Source organism: Hemiscyllium ocellatum, chromosome 1, assembly GCF_020745735.1.
Source record: "Hemiscyllium ocellatum isolate sHemOce1 chromosome 1, sHemOce1.pat.X.cur, whole genome shotgun sequence".
In the NCBI taxonomy this organism is placed as follows: domain Eukaryota; kingdom Metazoa; phylum Chordata; class Chondrichthyes; order Orectolobiformes; family Hemiscylliidae; genus Hemiscyllium; species Hemiscyllium ocellatum.
This window is the reverse complement of record NC_083401.1, coordinates 99143115-99163106: the sequence shown is the minus strand read 5'-3', so window position 1 is coordinate 99163106 and position 19992 is coordinate 99143115. Positions and strand designations below refer to the sequence as shown.

The 19992-nt window shown below is 38.2% G+C and overlaps 1 protein-coding gene across 3 annotated transcripts in view; it reads left to right on the top strand.

Moving 5' to 3' along the window:
- The window catches only part of atp10d (ATPase phospholipid transporting 10D), a 211796-nt gene that overhangs the window by 129785 nt on the left and 62019 nt on the right, over window positions 1–19992 (top strand). For all 3 annotated transcript variants that reach the window (XM_060824432.1, XM_060824439.1, XM_060824447.1), the window contains exons 6-11: window positions 177–283; window positions 4519–4650; window positions 6165–6292; window positions 12320–12572; window positions 14053–14285; window positions 16843–17036. In XM_060824432.1, the coding sequence (XP_060680415.1) occupies window positions 177–283; window positions 4519–4650; window positions 6165–6292; window positions 12320–12572; window positions 14053–14285; window positions 16843–17036 (1047 nt within the window). The remainder of the gene's footprint in view (window positions 1–176; window positions 284–4518; window positions 4651–6164; window positions 6293–12319; window positions 12573–14052; window positions 14286–16842; window positions 17037–19992) is intronic.

The window sequence follows — 19992 nt, the reverse complement described above, 5'->3', positions numbered from 1 at the left end:
AGTAATTAATTCAGTCTCTTTATACAAGATAGCAGTCTTGTTTAAATGGTACAAATTTGTATATATGCTTTCTCAAGCTGTTTTTCTGAAATGTATCTTTATCAATTTTTGGAAAAAATATAACCAGGCCTGTTGCTTTTTCCTTATTAACCATTGTCATTTATGAAAATTTGCAGGGTACATCAAAATAAAGAGCGGGTTGGTCTCAGTAAGAACAATCTTTTGCTTCGAGGTTGTACCATTAGGAATACTGAGGCTGTTGTTGGAATTGTGGTTTATGCAGGTTAGTGTCAGAACTTGATATAAAATAATATGATAAATCCATAGCTTTGTGACAAATTTTCTTGAAAAACAAGAATTTCACTTTGAGGTACTGTGCACAGGAGTTCAAATCGTGGGTCACAAGTCACCCAGTGAGGTCACCAGTCAACATTTTGGGGTCACCAGCTCGGAGGCTGCTGTAGTTCTCCAACCAAGTTCTAATAACTGCATAGTTCAATCTCAAAATTTTTGTTTTGATGGTGGTCATGGCCTAACTGGTCTCATTAAGGTCTGAATCCTGTCCTGATAATATCCAGTGGAAAGGAAAAATGAGTGAAACAGCTTCTCTCTCTCCTCCTGTCACTCACAGGAGTCTGCCCAATGTATATCACCACCACTCGTGTCATAGGTCTCTCCTCCCCTCCCCACTCACATAGTTCCTCACCACATACCCCATGTATCTGGGTCACACATTTTTCCCTTCTAAAGCATAAGCCCACCTTGGAGAAATGTCGTAAGAATTCTGTCCAAAATCTCTAATTGCTCTATATTGCTTTTCCCTGTTTTCAGCACACCATCCAGATAAATGGAGACCTGGGGTAGATCTTGTAAAATGTTCTCCATTATCCACTGAAAAATGGCACAGGCTGTTGATACCCCAAATGGGAACCTTGTATATGATATAATCCTTTATGTGTATTAATTGTAGAATACTTCGGGGAATCGATCTGCAATAGCAGGTGCGCATGACTCCTGTCCAGTTTAAGGAAGGACAGCCCTGCCCAGCCAGCTTTACGTATATAGTTAACTCCTTTACGTGAAGGACTGGGTATTTATCCAGCTGCGAGAAGCGGTTTACCATTTGTTTAAAATCCCCAAGAAGACAATCCGTCCTGTCAGGCTTCACAATTGGTACAGTACATTCCACAAGCTACAGGTTTGATGATTTGTTAGCTTTCTAGCCTCCTGATTTCTACCTCTACTTTTTCATATCAGGCAAATGGCACTGGGTGGGCCTTGTGGAATTGCCTTGGCTCCTTTAATGGTCCCTTCAGCTTCCTGAAAAAGTTCTGGATATTTAATTAGAACTTAACTCAGGCAGCCATTTTTTAATCATAAGTTGTTGAGCCACTCAAGGTGAATCTTTTGCGACCAGTTTCATCCCATCAGGCTTGGGCATGTGATGTCAGTGGCAAGTAAACCAGTTGCTTATTTGAGAACCGAAGTTTTATGCTTAATCTACAAAGGTTTCCCAGTATAGGTTGTCAGTCTAGCTGAGTCTTGCCCAAACTTAAAGGTTTCAGTCAAGAGCAAGTTTTGCTAAAGACTGGCACTGTGATCACTGAAACAATTGCGCCGGTATCGGCCTCCATCAGAACCAGGTGACCATTTAAGCAAAAGTTTATTTTGATTGTTTCTGATTTGGATACTGCTCAGCAATTCAATTGTTCCTAGCCAGATGTAGGTGAGCTTTCCAGGGTGTGCACTCTCTTGGATACTAGCCCATGAGTTCTCTTACTCAATTCAGGCTGACTAGGATTCTTTTGCTGTCTCAGGTCCGCATACTGGCAGCAACTTCAGTGGCTTGCCGGCCCGAATCCTGAAGAAAATTATAACCATGTGACTGAGGCTTAGCTTCATTTTGGGGGATTTTCTATGGGCTGAGCTAAAGTCCATCTGATGAGGATATATTCTGAGTATGGCTATGCAATTGCCTTTGCCCAAATGGTGTTCCCTCCAGCTCAGTCGGCCAGGCAACGGTGTCCACTTCCATCAGCATACCCTGTAATGCGTACGTTCTTCTTGCCATATTTTCTAATGACAGACTCAGTTGTAGGACCTGTTTGAATTCCACTTGGGTTTCAGCTAGTAGGTGCTTTTGCACAATTACATAATTTATCCCACTTACCAATGGTCTCTCAGCATGTCATTAAGGATTAAGCCAAAGTCATATGCCTTTGCCACTAGTCATAACCTCATCAAAAATCCTGACCTAGATTCCTCTCATCCTCGAACTGCTGAGTAAACCTGATAGCATCTCAGAATTAGAGGAGACTTGCAGTTGTAATATTCCTTAACTAAATCCATCTTGAAATGTTTTGGTATCTGGTGTGTTAGGAAATATTAGGCTCTTAATATCTGAAAAAGCTATGGGTCCACAGGAAAATTACTCATTGCTTTTTAATCTGCCCCAATGTCATTTCCCTGGGAAAAAAATGTGTTCTTTTCACCCTCTGGGCCTAGCCTTTGACAGCAGGCTCGAACAAGTCAACCTTCCCAAATAATGGCATGATGCCAGAAATGCTTACCTCAATTCAAAGATGACTGTTGCAAGCAAATTTCTTCAGGAGCATACTTTTTTTTCCTCTCGTCATCACTGAAATAACTCCACAGAGGACAGTGTCGCATCACCCAGTCATCCTCTATTTAGACATGCATAGTACTTGACACTGGTCTGGCTTCCTCAAAACCAGCTCTCTGAGTAAGCAGAACATCTCCCATATCCTGTTTGTCCATCAGCAAGGGCTCCCTAATTGGATCAGTTTAACAGCTCCAATCAGGCAACTCATTCAGTGAAGTCCATTTGGCTGTCCTTGCTACAATCACCACACTAGGAATTTGAAAATGGTGTAAGCCAGTGTCACGTGTCTTGCCATCTACTCTCCAAATAAGTCTGGTTGAAGAATTTGATGGGGGTTTTTTGTGAACATTTTTAATTTTATTTTTAGCAATGTTTAAGTTGTGAGAAATTGCATTGGAAGCATTTTTAACAGCTTCATCCTCTTGGTTCCTTTTAGAAATTCAAATTAATTAATGCTTCAATTGAAATATTATGGTCATACATGTGACTTTTACTTTGGACAGTGTGCTTCGTCACTTCAGATTCATTCAGCTTGGAGGACTTAATCGTTCTGATCACTTTTAAGCCAATAAACATCTATCAACACGTATTGATGTTTAGTTATTGAATTAATGGTGTTATTGCACCTTATGAGGGCTTTTGTGGTGCAGTGGTAGTTCAGATCCTACCTGCCCAGACATTCGTAGTGTGCCTACTTCTGGGCTATCTCAAGTCCCACCTGTCACATGCATGTGTTGCAACATGTCTGAACAGGTTGATGAAAATATTTAGATTAGAGTGGTGCTGGAAAAGCACGGCAGGTCAGGCAGTATCTGAGGAGCAGGAAAATCAATGTTTCGGGCAAAAGCCCTTCATCAGGAATAGACCAAGAATTTACCTGGTAAAATTACCTACAGATTCAGATACACTTGTTGTTTTAGGAGAAACAGTGGTGTCGTAGTAATGTCACTAGGCCTGTAATCCAGAAGCCCAAGGCTGATGCTCTGGTGACATGGATTCACTGATGGAATTTAAATTCAAATCATAGAGGGTAGTGTGGCACAGTAATAGTGTCCCTATCTCTGAGCCATATGTTCCACCTGGTCAAGAAGTGTGTCATAACACATCTGAACAATTTGATTGAAAGTATCAATAAATACTGTGTTTGATGTTAGTTTCAGAAATGGCAAATAATTTCTCTTTATCTATAGTATTCTTATTCGGATAGAAGTTCAAAAATTAAAAGTGAAATCAATGTGATCTCAGAAATTGATGTATATACTCAAATAATAGTCAACCCTGTACTTTTGGCCAAATAACCTGGAATTTTCCATATATCTTGTGTAAAAATTGACCCTAGTTCTTGACAGATAACAGATCAACGTTGATTAGTCAGTATGCCGGCCGTCATGACCCACTCCAGCTTTCAATCTGGTGATTGTTCCGCTCCCGGTCTTCCAGTCTGCTGGTGTTAAGTTCCATTCTGGGTTTTCAGAATTACCATAATTCATTGTTTTTTTTCTTGATTCATTCAGAGATCAATTGGGCTTCTTCTAATGCTATGGTATGAATTTTCACAGGCATAAATTTCAACCCCTCAAATGTAGTATCCATGTAATGGTCAACCCCATAAGTTTAACCTTAAAAAGTAGTAAAAAAAATTAACTATTACTAGAATATATATGGTATAACCATAGTGTGAAAGCTTTTATGAGCTGGTGACAATGTAAACATATGGCTGCTCGTGCAGCTTTGGAAACTGAATAGTGTAGTTGGTTAAAGGAGCCCAGTTTCTCATTATTATTGCTGTTTTATATTGTTTAGTTCTATTAATTAAGGAAAATACACAGTCCCAGTTTAACTTAACAGGAACATTGGATTTGCAGGTGATCATTCATTATTTATTTCTAAACCAGGACATGAAACCAAAGCAATGATGAATAACAGTGGCCCTCGCTACAAGCGCAGCAAACTTGAAAGGAAGCTTAATACAGATGTTCTTTGGTGTGTGGTCCTACTATTCATGATGAGTCTAATTGGAGCATTTGGTAAGTGGCCAAAATGTGGAAGAAAGATGTCTAGTGTGACTGCATTAGGACAAGCATACCTCCGTTTGAAAGAAATTGCACAATAATTATCTTATCAGTGTGGAAAAAATATCCTTTTTGAAGTGTGAAGTGCTAATTCACTGTAACCATTTAATTAGTTTATGCCATGGTTTGAACAGTGCTAGTTGTCCCTTAGACAAATCCATGTTTTTATTAAACTAAAATGTAAGTATTGCTAATCATATATTTTAGAGTGGGCTTAGAGATTCCCTTTGTATTTGAAAAGAGAGAAAATTCTTCGTCTTTCAATTGATGTGCTATTCGGATGGGGAGCCAGTCAAGTTGAGAGATTATATATAAGTTGTAACTTACATCAAAACAGTCATGGGAGTGAGTTAAGACTAAATAACAAAATTGTCATAGCACGGGAGGGGGTCATTTAGCCCAACGTGTTTATGTCACTTCTCAGAAGGAGCAACTCGCTGAGTGAATGTGGGTGGTAATGTTGTGTAAGTAGAATTTGAAAGTCTTGCTAATGGTTCTGTTATAGTTTTGAAGCCTGACTCAGGATTAAGCAAGAATGCATCTCAAGACCTTTTGTACTAAGTTTCTGCTTTTTGAGTTAACAACTTAATTTTTTAAAAAACATTGTTCAAAGGATGTGAGCATCACTGGCTAAGCTAGCATTTATTATTCTTCCCTAATTGCAGTGGACCTGAGTGAATTCCTAGGTCATTTCTGAGGACAGTCAAGAGTTAGCCACATTGTTGTGGGTCTGGAGTCACATGCAAGCCAGATTGGGTAAAGGACAGTCTGCCTTCCATGGAGCATGGAATACGTATACTACCATGCACAACAACAGCCCCTTCGTTTTACTGGTTGAAATGTGGTACCCTACTAATTACCATTGACCTAAATTCTATTCACAAACGATTACATTCTACAGTGGCAGTTGATACCACATAACATTATACATTTCAATGTATGGTCAGTTAGCATACTTGAATTTGTTTTTTTTGCTAAACCTTATTTAACAATATACGGTTTTGTCATTTAGCATGGATATTTGCCATTTTGTAGTTCCCAACACTTCCCTACAGAAGTTTGACAAAGCTACCTTTCTTATCCTGCAAGTGTCCTCCTTTCTTTGATATTGTCTACCTTTTGTGAATTGTGTCATAAATAACGTGAATTGCATAAGCCTGTTAACTAATCTTTGAGAAAGTTTTTTCATCATGATTACCTAATTCAAATTTCATCAGATTGGGCTGTTTTTCCTGTTACCTATGAAATTATATATGTAATTGATTTACCTTTGATCTTGGTAGAATGTCCTGTTCCAGGATATTCCGGGCTATTACGAGATGCGCAATTCCTACATCTTATTGATCAGAAGATTGCAATGATGTCATCAAAAACCTTTTCATTGTATGCGATTTTCAAAAGAAATATTGCGAATAATGCAATTTAATATCTTAAAATTCTAACTTTAATTATTTTTATTTTATGATTAGGTCATGGAATTTGGTTAAGTAGCTATTCGCAGTTTCCTATTTTTAATGTCCCTCAGCCAGATGGAGAACATACCCCTCCAGCTTTGGCAGCATTCTACATGTTCTGGACCATGATTATTTTACTACAGGTAAGGGGGGGGCTGTACAAATAATGTATGATGTTGCAGGTCTAAATCTGACCCTAGTGGAAGTTTGAGCACTTCATAAGCACAAAAGTTTTAATTTATAATGTTCTGCTATAAAGACAGGGGAGACATGGATATGAAGTTGACCAAGTAACAAGCGTAGAGTCATTGTGAGTACTATCTTGGATTGAAAGAAGATAATAGAGTTGCATTATGAGACCTAGACTTGGATATATTGGATAGTTTCAGAATTTGCAGATGACAGAAAACTTGAAAAAATTATGTACTGAGGTGGCTAGTGTGAAATTTCAAAAGGGTGGAATGGCAAACATTTTAGAGGTGTCACTTTTAATGTAGATGCATGTGAAGTGATTTATTTCAGTATAAAATAAAAAGTGCAGGTCTAAACAGGTGCAAGAGCGAATGCACAAATCATTGAATCTGGCAGAGCAGGTTGAGGAAATGGTGAATAAAAAGTCAAAGATTAGGATTTATTAGTAGGGGCGTAAAGTACAAAAAGTTTTGTAATCCTATATAATACATTGATTTGGCTTTTCTAAAACGTTATGTCCATTCTGGATGGCATAATTTTGGAAGGATGTTGAGAGAGTACAGAAAAGATTCATGAAAGTAGTTTCAGAATGACGAATGAATTGGAGAAACCACAGAATTGTTACGACCCAGGAGGAAACCATTTGGCCCATTATTCCTTTTACCTGTTTTATTACCTAGTATAAATTTCTTGCCTTTTCCCCATATCCCTGCATACAATTTTTATCTAAGTGATTAATAATTGCCCAGTTGAAACCCTCAATTGAATCTGCATCCACTACATTTCCAGGCTGCGCTACACTAACTACACACTGTGCATTTTTTTCCATTCTTGCTTAATTTGTACATTACTTTATATCTATGTGGCAATGTTCTTTTTCTTCTACATGTTGGAACAGCTTCTCCCTATCTACTGTACCCAGCCCATTCATAAGTCACCTATCAACTCTCAACTCTCCTTTCAACTATCTCCTATCCAAGAAGAACAATCCCAAATACTTTGATTTCGTTACATTTTGACTTTCCACACATTGACTGGGATTGCCATAGTGTTAAGGGTTTAGTTGGAGAGGAATTTAAGTGTGTACAAGAAAATCTTCTGATTTATTAATGTGGATGTACTTAATAGGGAAGATGCAAAACTTGAGTAAAAAGTGAGGTCTGCAGATGCTGGAGATCAGAGCTGAAAATGTGTTGCTGGTTAAAGCACAGCAGGTTAGGCAGCATCCAAGGAACAGGAAATTCAACGTTTCGGGCCAGAACCCTTCATCAGGAAGGGCTCTGGCCCGAAACGTCGAATTTCCTGCTCCTTGGATGCTGCCTAACCTGCTGTGCTTTAACCAAGATGCAAAACTTGACCAACTCTTGGGAAATCAGGCAGGGCAGGTGACTGAGGTGTCATTGGGGAAGCACTTTGGGGACAGTGACCATAATTTTATTAATTTTTAAATAGAATAGACCAGATCTAAAAGTTGAAGTTCTAAATTGGAGGAAGGCTAATTTTGACAGTATTAGGCAAGAACTTTCAAAAGCTGATTGCGAACATCTGTCCCCAGATAAAGGGAAATGGGAAGCCTTCAAAATGAGATAACGAGAGTCCAGATACAGTGTATTCCAGTTAGGGTGAAAGGAAAGGCTGGTAGGTGTAGGGAATGCTGGATGACTCGAGAAATTGAGGTATTGGTTAAGAAAAAGAAGGAAGCATATGTCAGGCATAGACAGGAGATATCGAGTGAATCCTGATAAGAGTATAAAGGCAGTAGGAGTATACTTAAGAGGGAAATCAGGAGGGCCAAAAGGGAACATGAAAGCTTTGGCAAATAGGGTTAAGGATAATCCAAAGGGATTTTATAAATACATTAAGGACAAAAGGGTAACTAAGGAAAGAATAGGGTCCCTCAAAGATGAGTAAGGCAGCCTATGTGTAGAGCCACAGGAGATGGGGGAAGATGTTATACAAGTATTTTGCATCAGTGTTTACTATGGAGAAGGACATGGAAGGTATTGAATGTAGGGAAATAGATGGTGACATCTTGGAAAATGTCCTTATTACAGAGGAGGAAGTGCTGGATATCTTGAAACGCATAAAAGTGGATAAATCCCCAGGACCTAATCAGGTGTACCAAAGAACTCTGTGGGAAGCTAGGGAAGTGATTGGTGGGCCTGTTGTTGAGATATTAGTATCATTGATAGTCAGAGGTGAGGTGCTAGAAGACAGAAAGTTGGCTAACGTGGTGCCACTGTTTAAGAAAGGTGGTAAGGACAAGCCAGGGAATGATACATCAATGAGTCTGACATCGGTGGTGGGCAAGTTGTTGGAGGGAATTCTGAGGAACAGGATTTACTTGTTTTTGCAAAGGCAAAACTATCCCTGATTTGAGAAAGTCAAACATGGCTTTGTGCGTGGGAAATAATGTCTCTCAAACTTGATTGAGTTTTTTGAAGAATTAACGAAGAGGGTGGATGAGGGCAGAGCAGTGGATGTAATCTATATGGACTTCAATAAGGCTTGCAACAAGGTTCTCTGTGGGAGACTGGTTAGCAAGGTTAGATCTCATGGAATACAGGAGAAACTAGCCATTTAGATACAGAACTAGCACAATGGTAGAAGACGGAGGGTGGTGGTGGTGGTGGTGGTGGAAGGTTGTTTTTCAGACTTGAGGCCTGTGACCAGTGGTGTGCCACCAGGATCAGTGCTGGATCGACTGCTTTTTGTTATTTATATAAATGATTTGGAAGTGAACATTGGAGGTATTGTTAGTATGTTTGCAGGTGACACCAAAATTGGAGGTGTGATGGACAGCAAAGAAGATTACCTCAAAGTACAATAGGATCTTTATCAGATGGGCCAATGGGCAGAAGAGTGGCATATGGAGTTCAATTTAGATAAATGTGAGGTACTGTATTTTGGAAAAGCAACTCAGATCGGCATTTATATACTTAATGACAAGGTCCTCAGGAGTGTTGCTGAACAAAGAGACCTTGGAGTGCAGGTTCATAGTTCCTTGAAAGTAGTGTCACAGGTAGATAGGATAGTGAAAAAGGCATTTGGTATGGTTTCCTTTATTCATCAGAGTATTGTGTATAGGAGTTGGGAGGTCATGTTGCGGCTGTACAGGACACTGGTTAGGCCACTTTAGGAATATTGTGTGCAATTTGGTCTCCTTCTTATCAGAAGGATGATGTGAAACTTGAAAGGTTTCAGAAAAGATTTACAAGGATGTTGCCAGGGTTGGAGGATTTGAGCTTTAGGGAGTGGCTGAATAGGCTGGTGCTGGTTTTCCCTGGAGTGTCGGAGGCTGAGGGGTGACCATACAGAAGTTTATAAAATCATGAGGGACATGGATAGAATAAATAGACAAGGTATTTTCCCTTGGGTGTGGGAGTCCAGCACTAAAGTGCATAGCTTTAGGGTGAGAGGGGAAGATATAAAAGGGACCTAAAGGGCATCTTTTTCACACAGAAGGTGGTGCGTATATGGAATGAACTGCCAGAGGAAGTGGTGGAGGCTGGTACAATTAAAGCATTTAAAAGGCATCTGGATATGTATAAGAATAGGAAGGGTTTAGAAGGATATGGGCCAAGTGCTGGCAAATGGGACTAGATCAGGTCAGGATAGCTGGTTGGCATGGACAAGTTGGACCGAAGGGTCTTGTTGAGACGGAAACCGAATGGTCTCGTCTCTACGTGTTCGTTGGAAGGAGAGATCAAACCGGCTAGAGTTTGGAGCAAAAACACCGTTTATTACAGAATCAAGACTGGCAAACTATACAACGAATTCAAAAGCATGCAAATTCGTTGGAGAAGGCGTTCTGTCTCTCCCTTCGGATCTGGTGCAGTTATACTTCGCGCTTCCTTGAGTTCCCGGTCAGGTTCCCCTTGTTCGGCTCTTTCATTGGTCGGTTCACCTGTCTGTGAAGGGATTAGTGTCTCTATTGGCTGCCCCGAGATACCTGTCCCACTCCTGTTGTGCCGAACAATGGGTAGACATCCTGGGTTCGGCAGTTTCCGATCTTGTAAATTAAAAGTTTATTGTTGGAAGGGTTTCCTCATTGCCATGCGTCTGGCTGTCTGGGCGTTCACAATAGTTCTCCATAGTTGAATATACAGATATTATCATTTAACATAGGACCCGAATGAGTTTGACGTCAGCGGAGGCATTAGCAAGTACTTTATCAATCAAGTGTGGTATCGGTGCGATTTACACTACCGATAGTTACCGGTTTCCTTTATTAACAATGAGAGTGTAGCAGGATGATCTGAAACTGACGGACATGTTCTAATCCCCCAGGAATGTGGCCCCAGGCAGACAGTCCTGCAGTGGCTGGGTTTACTTTACATGGCTGTGTTTTAGCTGGTATCTGACAGTGTCTGCTTTAATAATGGTGCTCCCCTCCCTAGCCCCAATGTAGGTACCCCGATAGCAGATTCTCCCCAACAGTCTGTTTCCATGCTGTCCATCTCCATGACTCTATAAAAGTATGAGGCACATGGGTAAGGTAGATAGAAAGCACCTGTTCATCTTAGTTGAAGAGTCCATAATAAGGGGCCACAATTTTAAGCTGCAAGTCAGAGGTTTAGGGGGGTTTTGAGGAAAAGCTTTTTCACTCAGAAGGTGCAGAAAATTTTTAATGCATCACTTGGGAAGATAATTAAACTGAGAAATCTCTCAGTCTTTAAAAAGTACTTGGATAAGCACTTGAATTGCCACAATATTCCGTGTTATGGACCAAGTGCTGGTAAATGGAAGTTGTGTAGAGTTAAAATAGGGTTTGTTTTTATTGGTGTAGAATCGATTGGCCAAAGGACATCTTCTGTACTGTATAACTCTGTACTTCAATCTGTCCTCAAAACTGAAATTTCTCATTCCTGAAACCATTCTTCTGCACTCTCTCCAGTGCATTATGGTACCCATAATTGTGCATAGTGTCCAACTGAGATCTAACAAGTGTTTTGTACAAGTTCACCTCATCTCCTTGCTGTGTACTTTATGTCCCTACTGATAAAGCCAAGAACACTGCATGTTTTATTAACTGTTCTCTCCACCTGTTCTGACACCCTCAAAGATCTGTATACCCAGATACCTTTGCTCCTGCACCCCTTTTTGAATTGTGCAATTGTACATCGTCCTCTTCAGAGTTTATAATTCTTCCAAGTTTAATGTCATCTGCAAACTTGGAAATTGTCCCTTGAACACCAAGATCCAGATCATTGATATATATCAGGGAAAGACAAGGGTCCCAATTACAGACCTGTGGGGAACTCGAATTCAAACCTTACTCCAGCCTGAAAAATATTCATTGACCATCACTCAGGAATTATTTACCTTTAAGAAGTTAAAGTTAAGAGGGAATTTAGTGAAGGTGTTCAAAATCATGAGAGATTAACATATCATGCACAGGGAGTAATTTGTCCCCATTGACATTGTGCACTATAAGATATTGATTTAAGCTAATTGACAAAAGAAGCAATGGTGACACACACAAATCCTTTTTTTTTACAGAATGGCTAGGAAGTGAAATACATTACCTGCAAGTGTGGTGGAGACAGGTCATTTGGGATCTTCAAAAGAAAATGTGATAATGTGAAACAAATTACAGGCTATGTAGAAAAGATGGGGGGGTAGAAAGAACTGAATTTCAGAGGCTTTACAGAGACCCAGTACAAAAATAAGGGCCAAATTGTGTGGTATGAAAAGGAAAGCATGCCTCACAGAGACTAGGAAAATCATTCAGTGAGTTTGCTACAGTTGCATTAGCTGAACAGTGTAGTAGGTGGTTAACCAGCTTTTAATTGGAAGATAGAGGTTCTGAAAGGAAGATTTTTGAAATGTAAGATGCTTGATTTTCTGTAAGAATTATATTCAGCATTGTGAATTCACAATTACAGCCTATTTTATGTGCTCTGAAAATAGTGATCTTAATAAAACATCAAATATTCAAACTTAAACCTATACCATCCTGGCTTTTTATTTTTAAGGTGTTGATCCCAATTTCGTTGTACGTGTCCATTGAAATTGTCAAGTTGGGCCAAGTACTTCTCCTCCAGAGTGACATTGACTTGTATGATGAAAATACAGATTCTACCATTCAGTGTCGGGCGTTGAACATCACTGAAGACCTGGGGCAGATTGAATACCTATTTTCAGATAAAACTGGAACACTTACAGAGAACAAAATGGTTTTCAGCAGGTGCAACATTGCTGGGATTGAGTATTTTCATGAAGAAAATGGTATGTTTCTATTTTGTTTACAATTTAGAAGTTTCATTTACAAAATATGACTATTTTGCTAGATTTTGAAAGTACTTTAAATAATCACATGGACTACCTCACTGTCTGAGGTCATCCAGTCAGTTCATGGGTACACCAACCAAGACGATTTGACGTTTTTATTTCTCAAGCTCAACCTACTCAGTGATCTATGTTGAAAACATTTTCATTGATTGTGGATCATCTGAAGGTCATCAAAGGTGTTATTAGAAGTGTTATTCTTGTTCCTTTTTCCAGTAAAGATGAGGTTCATGTAAACAAAATTTAATTAATTTATAATTTTGGACTATTCTACTTAATGGAGTGGGATTTAGATAACAAATTTATAGATTTTCTTAAATTATATGAAAATATTACTTTTTGATGCCAGTTTCCTTCTAAAATGAGAAACTTGTGTTAAATTTTGGTGTTTTATTTTGTCAGTGAATACTTCCTCTTCATATGTACTAGTTAGGACTATTGACTTGAACGCTGACTTATGTGTTAAGAGAAGCTGTTCCAGGCAACAGTAATAATCTTGGAATCCCTCCAGTGTGGAAGCAGGCCATTAGTCCCATCAAGTCTGCACTGACCCTCCAAAATGCATCCAACCCAGATCTCCACTAAGAAATAGTAGACCTCCAAGAAACCCAGGGGCAGTACCACATAGTGAAACTATGCAAAATCTGGAATTGTGCCCATGAAAAGGTACTAAAGTGTAGACAGAAGTCCAGTGGAACCCAGTATTGGGGCAAGAGATTAAATTATCAGGATTTGAACAGCCATTGAGGCAGTCCATGCGTGACTGTAGGTTTTAAGGGAGAATGAAAGCTAGATCTTTGAAAGTTAAGAACTGACATTCCGTGTGAAGGAAGCAAAGTTATAATGAGTTTTGATGTCTTGTAGTGTCAGTCTGATAGCTATTGATGAGAAATTCCTGGAATCTGTCTGAACGACATATTCTGTTTGATATGCTTTGTGGGCTGATGAATCACAGTTTGTCTGTTAATTTACTCTTGCCTCATGTCAGTTTCGGGTTATTGAATGCAAGATGTACGGATTTAATTGTTTTATATTCTAACTTTGCACAGAAAAGTATAGTTCAAAACAATGGAGTCTTGTGTGGCTTTATTCTCTTACTAAGTACATAAGATCTCAAACTTTCTCTGCTTTAAACATAAGGAAAATTATTGATCCCCAACAAAATCATAACAATTTAATGGTCTCATCATTGATCTTAACAGAAAAGTCATTTTGTGCTCATATACACTGAACATGTGTTTAAAACCAATTTTGCATCATGTCTTCTGTAACGTTTAAACAGGATATTTGTAAGAATGTTTGAAATGTACTGAGATTTTTGATCAGTGTTATTTGTCTGAAGAGAACACTAGAATGTTTGAATCAATCCACTTCAATCCTTTATATTCATATTGATGTTTGTCTTTCACCTGTCCAATAGCAAAAAGGCTGGAGTTTTATCAGAATTTTAATTCTGAAGATTGCTGTAACATTTCTGTGGAACCTATTTGTCACCATTCGAACAGCTGCAGATCCCTACCAATAGTGGGAAGCCATACCTCATTAAATTGCTTGACTTCTAAAGGCTCAACATTGACTAAGAAAGATGTATATGAGGATGGTGAGCATGAAAAAATTGCACATTCGCGTCAAGTAGCATTCAGCACCTCAATTGTGAGTATGCCCACTTTGTGCTGTTCCTTTTAATTATGAGGTTTTATAATTAATGTCTCCATTTTATTTTCCTAACTTTGATACAACAGATGGTCATTGAAACCTCCTCACTTACCATTTCTCACTTGTAGTCCATCTTTCTCAGTTTAATACATTTTTCCCAAATTTATAGGCCACAAAAGCTGCAACAGATATGATCAGTATGTTTCTTTTCCCACTTAAGCACACATGTTTATGTTTGAAACATTTCACCAAATATAAAGCTTTAAAAATCTATTATCTTTATTAAATCTGGAAAAGTACTAGAATTATGAAAGCTAATGTTAAAGCTCAAGCTCAGTAGATTACTTTCACAGTTGCAAATATCACATAGCAATAAAAACATATAAAGAAGGAATAGAGATCAGTCTTCATAGCTGATGAGTTTGTGTTTTGAATTGCCTGTTCCTATCTTCCCCCAATCGCCTTTGATTTCCTGCCTAACAAGAAGGTATCCATCTCTGGCTTAAACGTATTCATAAACCTCAATTGTACTGCCTTGTGAAGCAAAGAATTCCAGAGATTGACAGCCTTCAGAGAGAAAAAGATCTTTCTCATCTCCATCCTGTAAGAGCAGCCTCTAGTTCTGTAAGAGTGCCCTGTATTTCTGGACTGTCCCACAAGAGGAAACTTTCTTTCTACGTCCACTTACTCAAAACCATTCAGAATCTTAAAACTTCAATTGAGTCAGTTTATCATAGAATCCCTACACTATGGAAGCAGGCCCTTCGGTCCAACAAGTCCATACCAACCCTCGAACAGTAACCCTCCCAGACCCATTCCCCTACCCCATTTTCTAACACTTACCCCTGACTAATGCACCTAATCTACACATCCCTGAATGCTATGGGCAATTTAGCATGACCAATTCACCTCACCTGCACATTCTTTGGATTGTGGGAGGAAACCAGAACACCTGGAGGAAACCCATGCAGACACTGGGAGAATATGCAAACTCCACACAGATAGTCGCCTGAGGTTGGAATCGAACCTGGGTCCCTGGCACTGTGAGGCAACAGTACTAGCCACTGAGCCACTGTGCCGCCCTGTTCATCTGTGAAAATGTTAGTCTGTTATAAAATATGTAGTTGCAGAGCATCTAGGAATACATAGTATAATCAAGCAGAGTCAGCATAGAAGAAATCATGCTTGAAAAATGTAATACAGTTCTTTCAGGAAGTAATGGGTATGGTAAATATGAATTAACTAGCAATCATAATATATTTGGATTACTAAAAGGCATTCAACAAGGCTACTTACCAAGATAAAGGTCTATGGTGTTGGTGATAGTATATTACCATGGATAGAGGATTGGCTAACTCATAGAAAGGACAGAGTAGGGTTAAAAGGGACATTTTCAGGATGGCAACCTGTAACTAGTGAGATGCCACAGGGATTGGTTTTACAGCTACTATTATTGACTACATGTATTACAACTTGGATGAGGGAATTGAATGTACTATCGCCACAATTGTGGATGACACAAAAACAGCCGGGAAAGCAAGTAGTGAGGATGTCACAAGGAGTCTATAGAAGGAAAAATCTGAAATTAAAAATTGCTGGAGAGAATCTGAGAGTCTGGCAGCATCTTAGAGCGAGAAACTGGATTAACATTTAAAGTGTAAAGTCTCAACTTCAGAGCCAAATGATCAACTTTATTTCTCTCTCCACAGACACTGTCAGACTCACTGGGTTTCTACAGCATTTTCTGTTCAATTCTTCATAAATTCCATATTTATTTTAATTATAATTGAGGTATTCTGCTACTTCACAAATGTGGGTCATTGATGTTGAGCAGTAACTATAAAGTTAGTATTTAGTTACAAATCCAGTTATATCTCACTCAATGTATAAGTTTAACAAAAACTTTCACCATAAGGTTAACAGTGTAATACATACGAAGTGGAAGTTCTCAAATCATCGGTCGCAGCATCAGGGACCTCAGCAGTACACCCTCTGGAGAAATTACGTGTTCATTATCTGGAGCTTGTCAATTTCAATAACAATGCTGACGGTTTCACATCGTTACAAGCAAAGTAATCTGAATAATCAAAGATTAAAGATTGTTCACACAAAGGGTTCTGAGAATGTGGGATGTGCTGGCCTAGAAGGTTATTGATACCAAATCAATTGAGATGCTTAACAGCAGGCTACAGATTTTAAAAGAAGGATATGCATCAACATTAAGAATGTGAAAAGCAGGAACTTGGCATTATAGACAGAAATAAAGCTGTTGGCAGTAATAAACTAACAGCACAATCTTTGTGGTGTAAAGGTCTTTCCTTCAGAAATAAACCTAATGACTTGTGGAAGATAAAATCATTAGACTTGCACCTTAAAATAAGTTACCATTTCTTTCTCCTTTGTTGCCTACACACACACACAGACACACACACACACACACACACACACACACACACACACTTACAATCCGTCTTCCCCAATTTCTGCCTCCTCACTCTCTCTCTACTGCAGGTTTTAACAAATTCCTTGCCTAAAAATGTGTTCTGATTTTCAGGAGAGAGATGTTGCACCAGATTCTCAGCTTCTAAGGAAATTAGAACGAATCGCATCGCAGCCGCTACATTTGTTGGATAAGGCAGAAAATGTGCCTTCCCTGGAATATGCTTATATCGTGGACTTCTTCCTTGCCTTAGCCATCTGTAACACTGTTGTTGTGTCAACCCTTAACCAGCCAAGACAGCGGGTAAGGTCAACAGTTATCCAGTGAAACTCTGCTGTTTGATTTATATGGGTTCTGTATGAAATTAATAAGTTTAGTTTCAATCTGTCTTGTGTCAGTTCATGATGAAAAGCTGCCTCAAATATAATATTTTTTCCTAAACTGAGATCATCCTGGCATTGTTAGTGAAGGACGTTGCATACTGTTACCGGTGCAGTGGAAGTGAGGGGGTAGGGCTGGGCTTATTTGACAAGAGTTGGGGCTTAAACATCAAACCTTCATTTTGACACTAGGTCCAAAAATAGAATACAACTTTCTCTCTGGTGTCCTTCACCTTGCTAAGCTATTCAAAATGTATTTTTCCTCAGTCATCTTCCAGTCTCCTATAACTTTGATTCTTCAAGCAAAATAGTAGTACCCATCAGGTGTTCATAAGTGTTTATGATATATTATTGAACTACCTTCCTTAAAGTAAATAAATATTGAATTGAATACACTCCGTGTTGGTTGAGGTTAAAAAGAAAATGAGTCAGTATCACTGAATAAATTTGAAATAATGATTAAATAAGATGGATCAGGGTAGGAACAGAAACAATGTGTAGGAATAATAGGTAGAAAGGTATAAAGTTGGATGTGAGTTCATGTATAGATTTTCAGGTAGAGCTCCTTCCAGTGTGAAAAAAATTAAGGTTTAAAATTGCTCAGGTTATGCTATTACAGATGATGAAGGTAATACATTGCGATAATTATTATTTTAACAAATCTTGAAAATAAAAATACATTAATTAAATATGTAGGTGGCCCCAAATATAGTTTTGTACTTTGAAAAAGACTATTCTTTAAAAGGCCATTTTTCAGTGAGGTATTAACTGAGACGCTATCTGCTTCTTCTGTTTGTTGTTAAATGTCTATGGAAAAAGTGTGATATTCTCCTGGGGCCTTGGCCAATATACCTTCTTTAGTCTATGCCACAAAAAAAATCATCAGGCAGTTCAACTCATTGCTATTTTTGGGACCTTACCATGGAAAAAGTGATTCGTGGGGGTCTATCTATCCACATTATACTAATGATGTAATGCAATTAATTTATTGTGAAACACTGGCAAATTAAGAGGAACTAATAAGTTTTAAGAATGTGTAAGTTTTTTGAATGTATCATAATTAGATTTCCATGTTTGGAGTCCCTGTTAATAGATGGATTGGTGTTGAATCTTTTTTGAAATTTTTTGACTTTATGCAGTGGCATAGTTCAGGCTGCTTACAAAGTAGGTATAATAAGTGCAATGAATTTCAATTGATCTTAGTTTTCTAATTTTAACCTGTTCTTGAAAAAGTACCCATTTGATTGCTACTAATTTATATTAATGTTTTCATTTTGTATTCCTGCTGTCAAAGATGGGACAAAAAGAGGTATGGTAATTTATCCATATGTGAGGTAAACTTTGAAATTGGTAAAATCAATTCAGCTCATATGTTTAAAGGAAATGCTTAAACATATTACATATTTGAGGAGTCACAGACCTTGGGGTGAAGATACATCCATTATTGGTTGGGAGGGAGTTCTAGAATTCTGACTGGCAACAGTGAAGTAACAGTAATGTATGTCTAAATCAGGAAGGTGTGTCAGTTGGAGGGGAACTTGGAGATAGTGATGAGTTCATGTGTTGTTCTGCTTGGTTGTAGGAGTTGCTGATTTGAGTAATATCAAATTTCTTACAATGTGCTGTGTGGTAATATTAGTCAAAACTTGAGCTCAGATCATATTGATTGCTTATGACAGCTGATTAAGGAGCAAATCTGATGCAGGTTTGAGATATGTGCTTGAGTCATTATTATTGAAAGTACTGAATCATAACATTATTAAATGTATAGATTATTTTTTAAGTTTTTTTTAATTGTAACAATTACATTCACAATCAAAAGCAATGATTATCAATGGACTAATTTTTTTTTGGAAAAAAGGAGACATTCAAGAATGCCAAGTTTCAAAGGGAGCTACATTTTATTGTGAATGAGAAGAGGGTCCTGATTGATTGGCACGTAGACTCTGACCACTAATGCCATGGACAAATCACTCGGAAACTGTAGTTTGCACATTAAATTCAAATTTAAACTTGTTGAGGCCAATGGGGAAGTGAGACAAGGTCTACCCCTACTTGGTAGAGATAGACCATTTGAAAGGTTGAATATGCAGTTATGAATATTAGTTTACTTAGAAAGGTTTGGGGGAGGAACAAGTGAACAGTGAGAACAAGGGATTGAAATCATTAATATTTTAAAATGGAAATTTAGAACTACGTGTAATTGAATAATTTGACATAGATTATATGCAGATCTTTAAAATATTGTTCTTGAATGAGCCTTCCATTCCAACACAATTGTGTTAGACTAAAGACAAAAAGGCAAAAGAATTGCAGAAACTAGGAATCAGAAACAAAAGCAAAATAAAATAGTTATAGCTTTTTGTAACACTATTAACTAATAATGGCATACGGCATCTTATGACTGCATGACTCTAAGTGCATTGACTGCTTGGTGATTACATTGACCTGCTAATGTGATCTGTACTCTCGCGTTGTGATTATGTTAACATTGAATTTTCTCTCCAGCTCTTCCAGAAATTTGTGCACCTGCAAGTTTCTTCATGGTGCATCAATTTGGTTTGCTAGAATAAAATCATAAATAGATCTCTTTTAACATGGATTACTATTTACACATCTTAGTGTTTTGAACACATGTTGGCTTTATCTGTTGATTTGAGCAGAGTTGCATTGTAAACCAATATTAGTCAATTAAACTTTAGAAAAGTTTTAAGGACAAAGGGAATTCTCTAGGCAATTACGCATAAGTCATGATTCTTAACTTGTGATGAATTATGTGGAAGAACAAAGTGTTAATGATCCCTTGTCCTCCTCTAGTGTATCAAAAATTCATTTTAAAAAGCACTGATATTCAATTGTTGGAATGAATTGACTTTTTGTATTC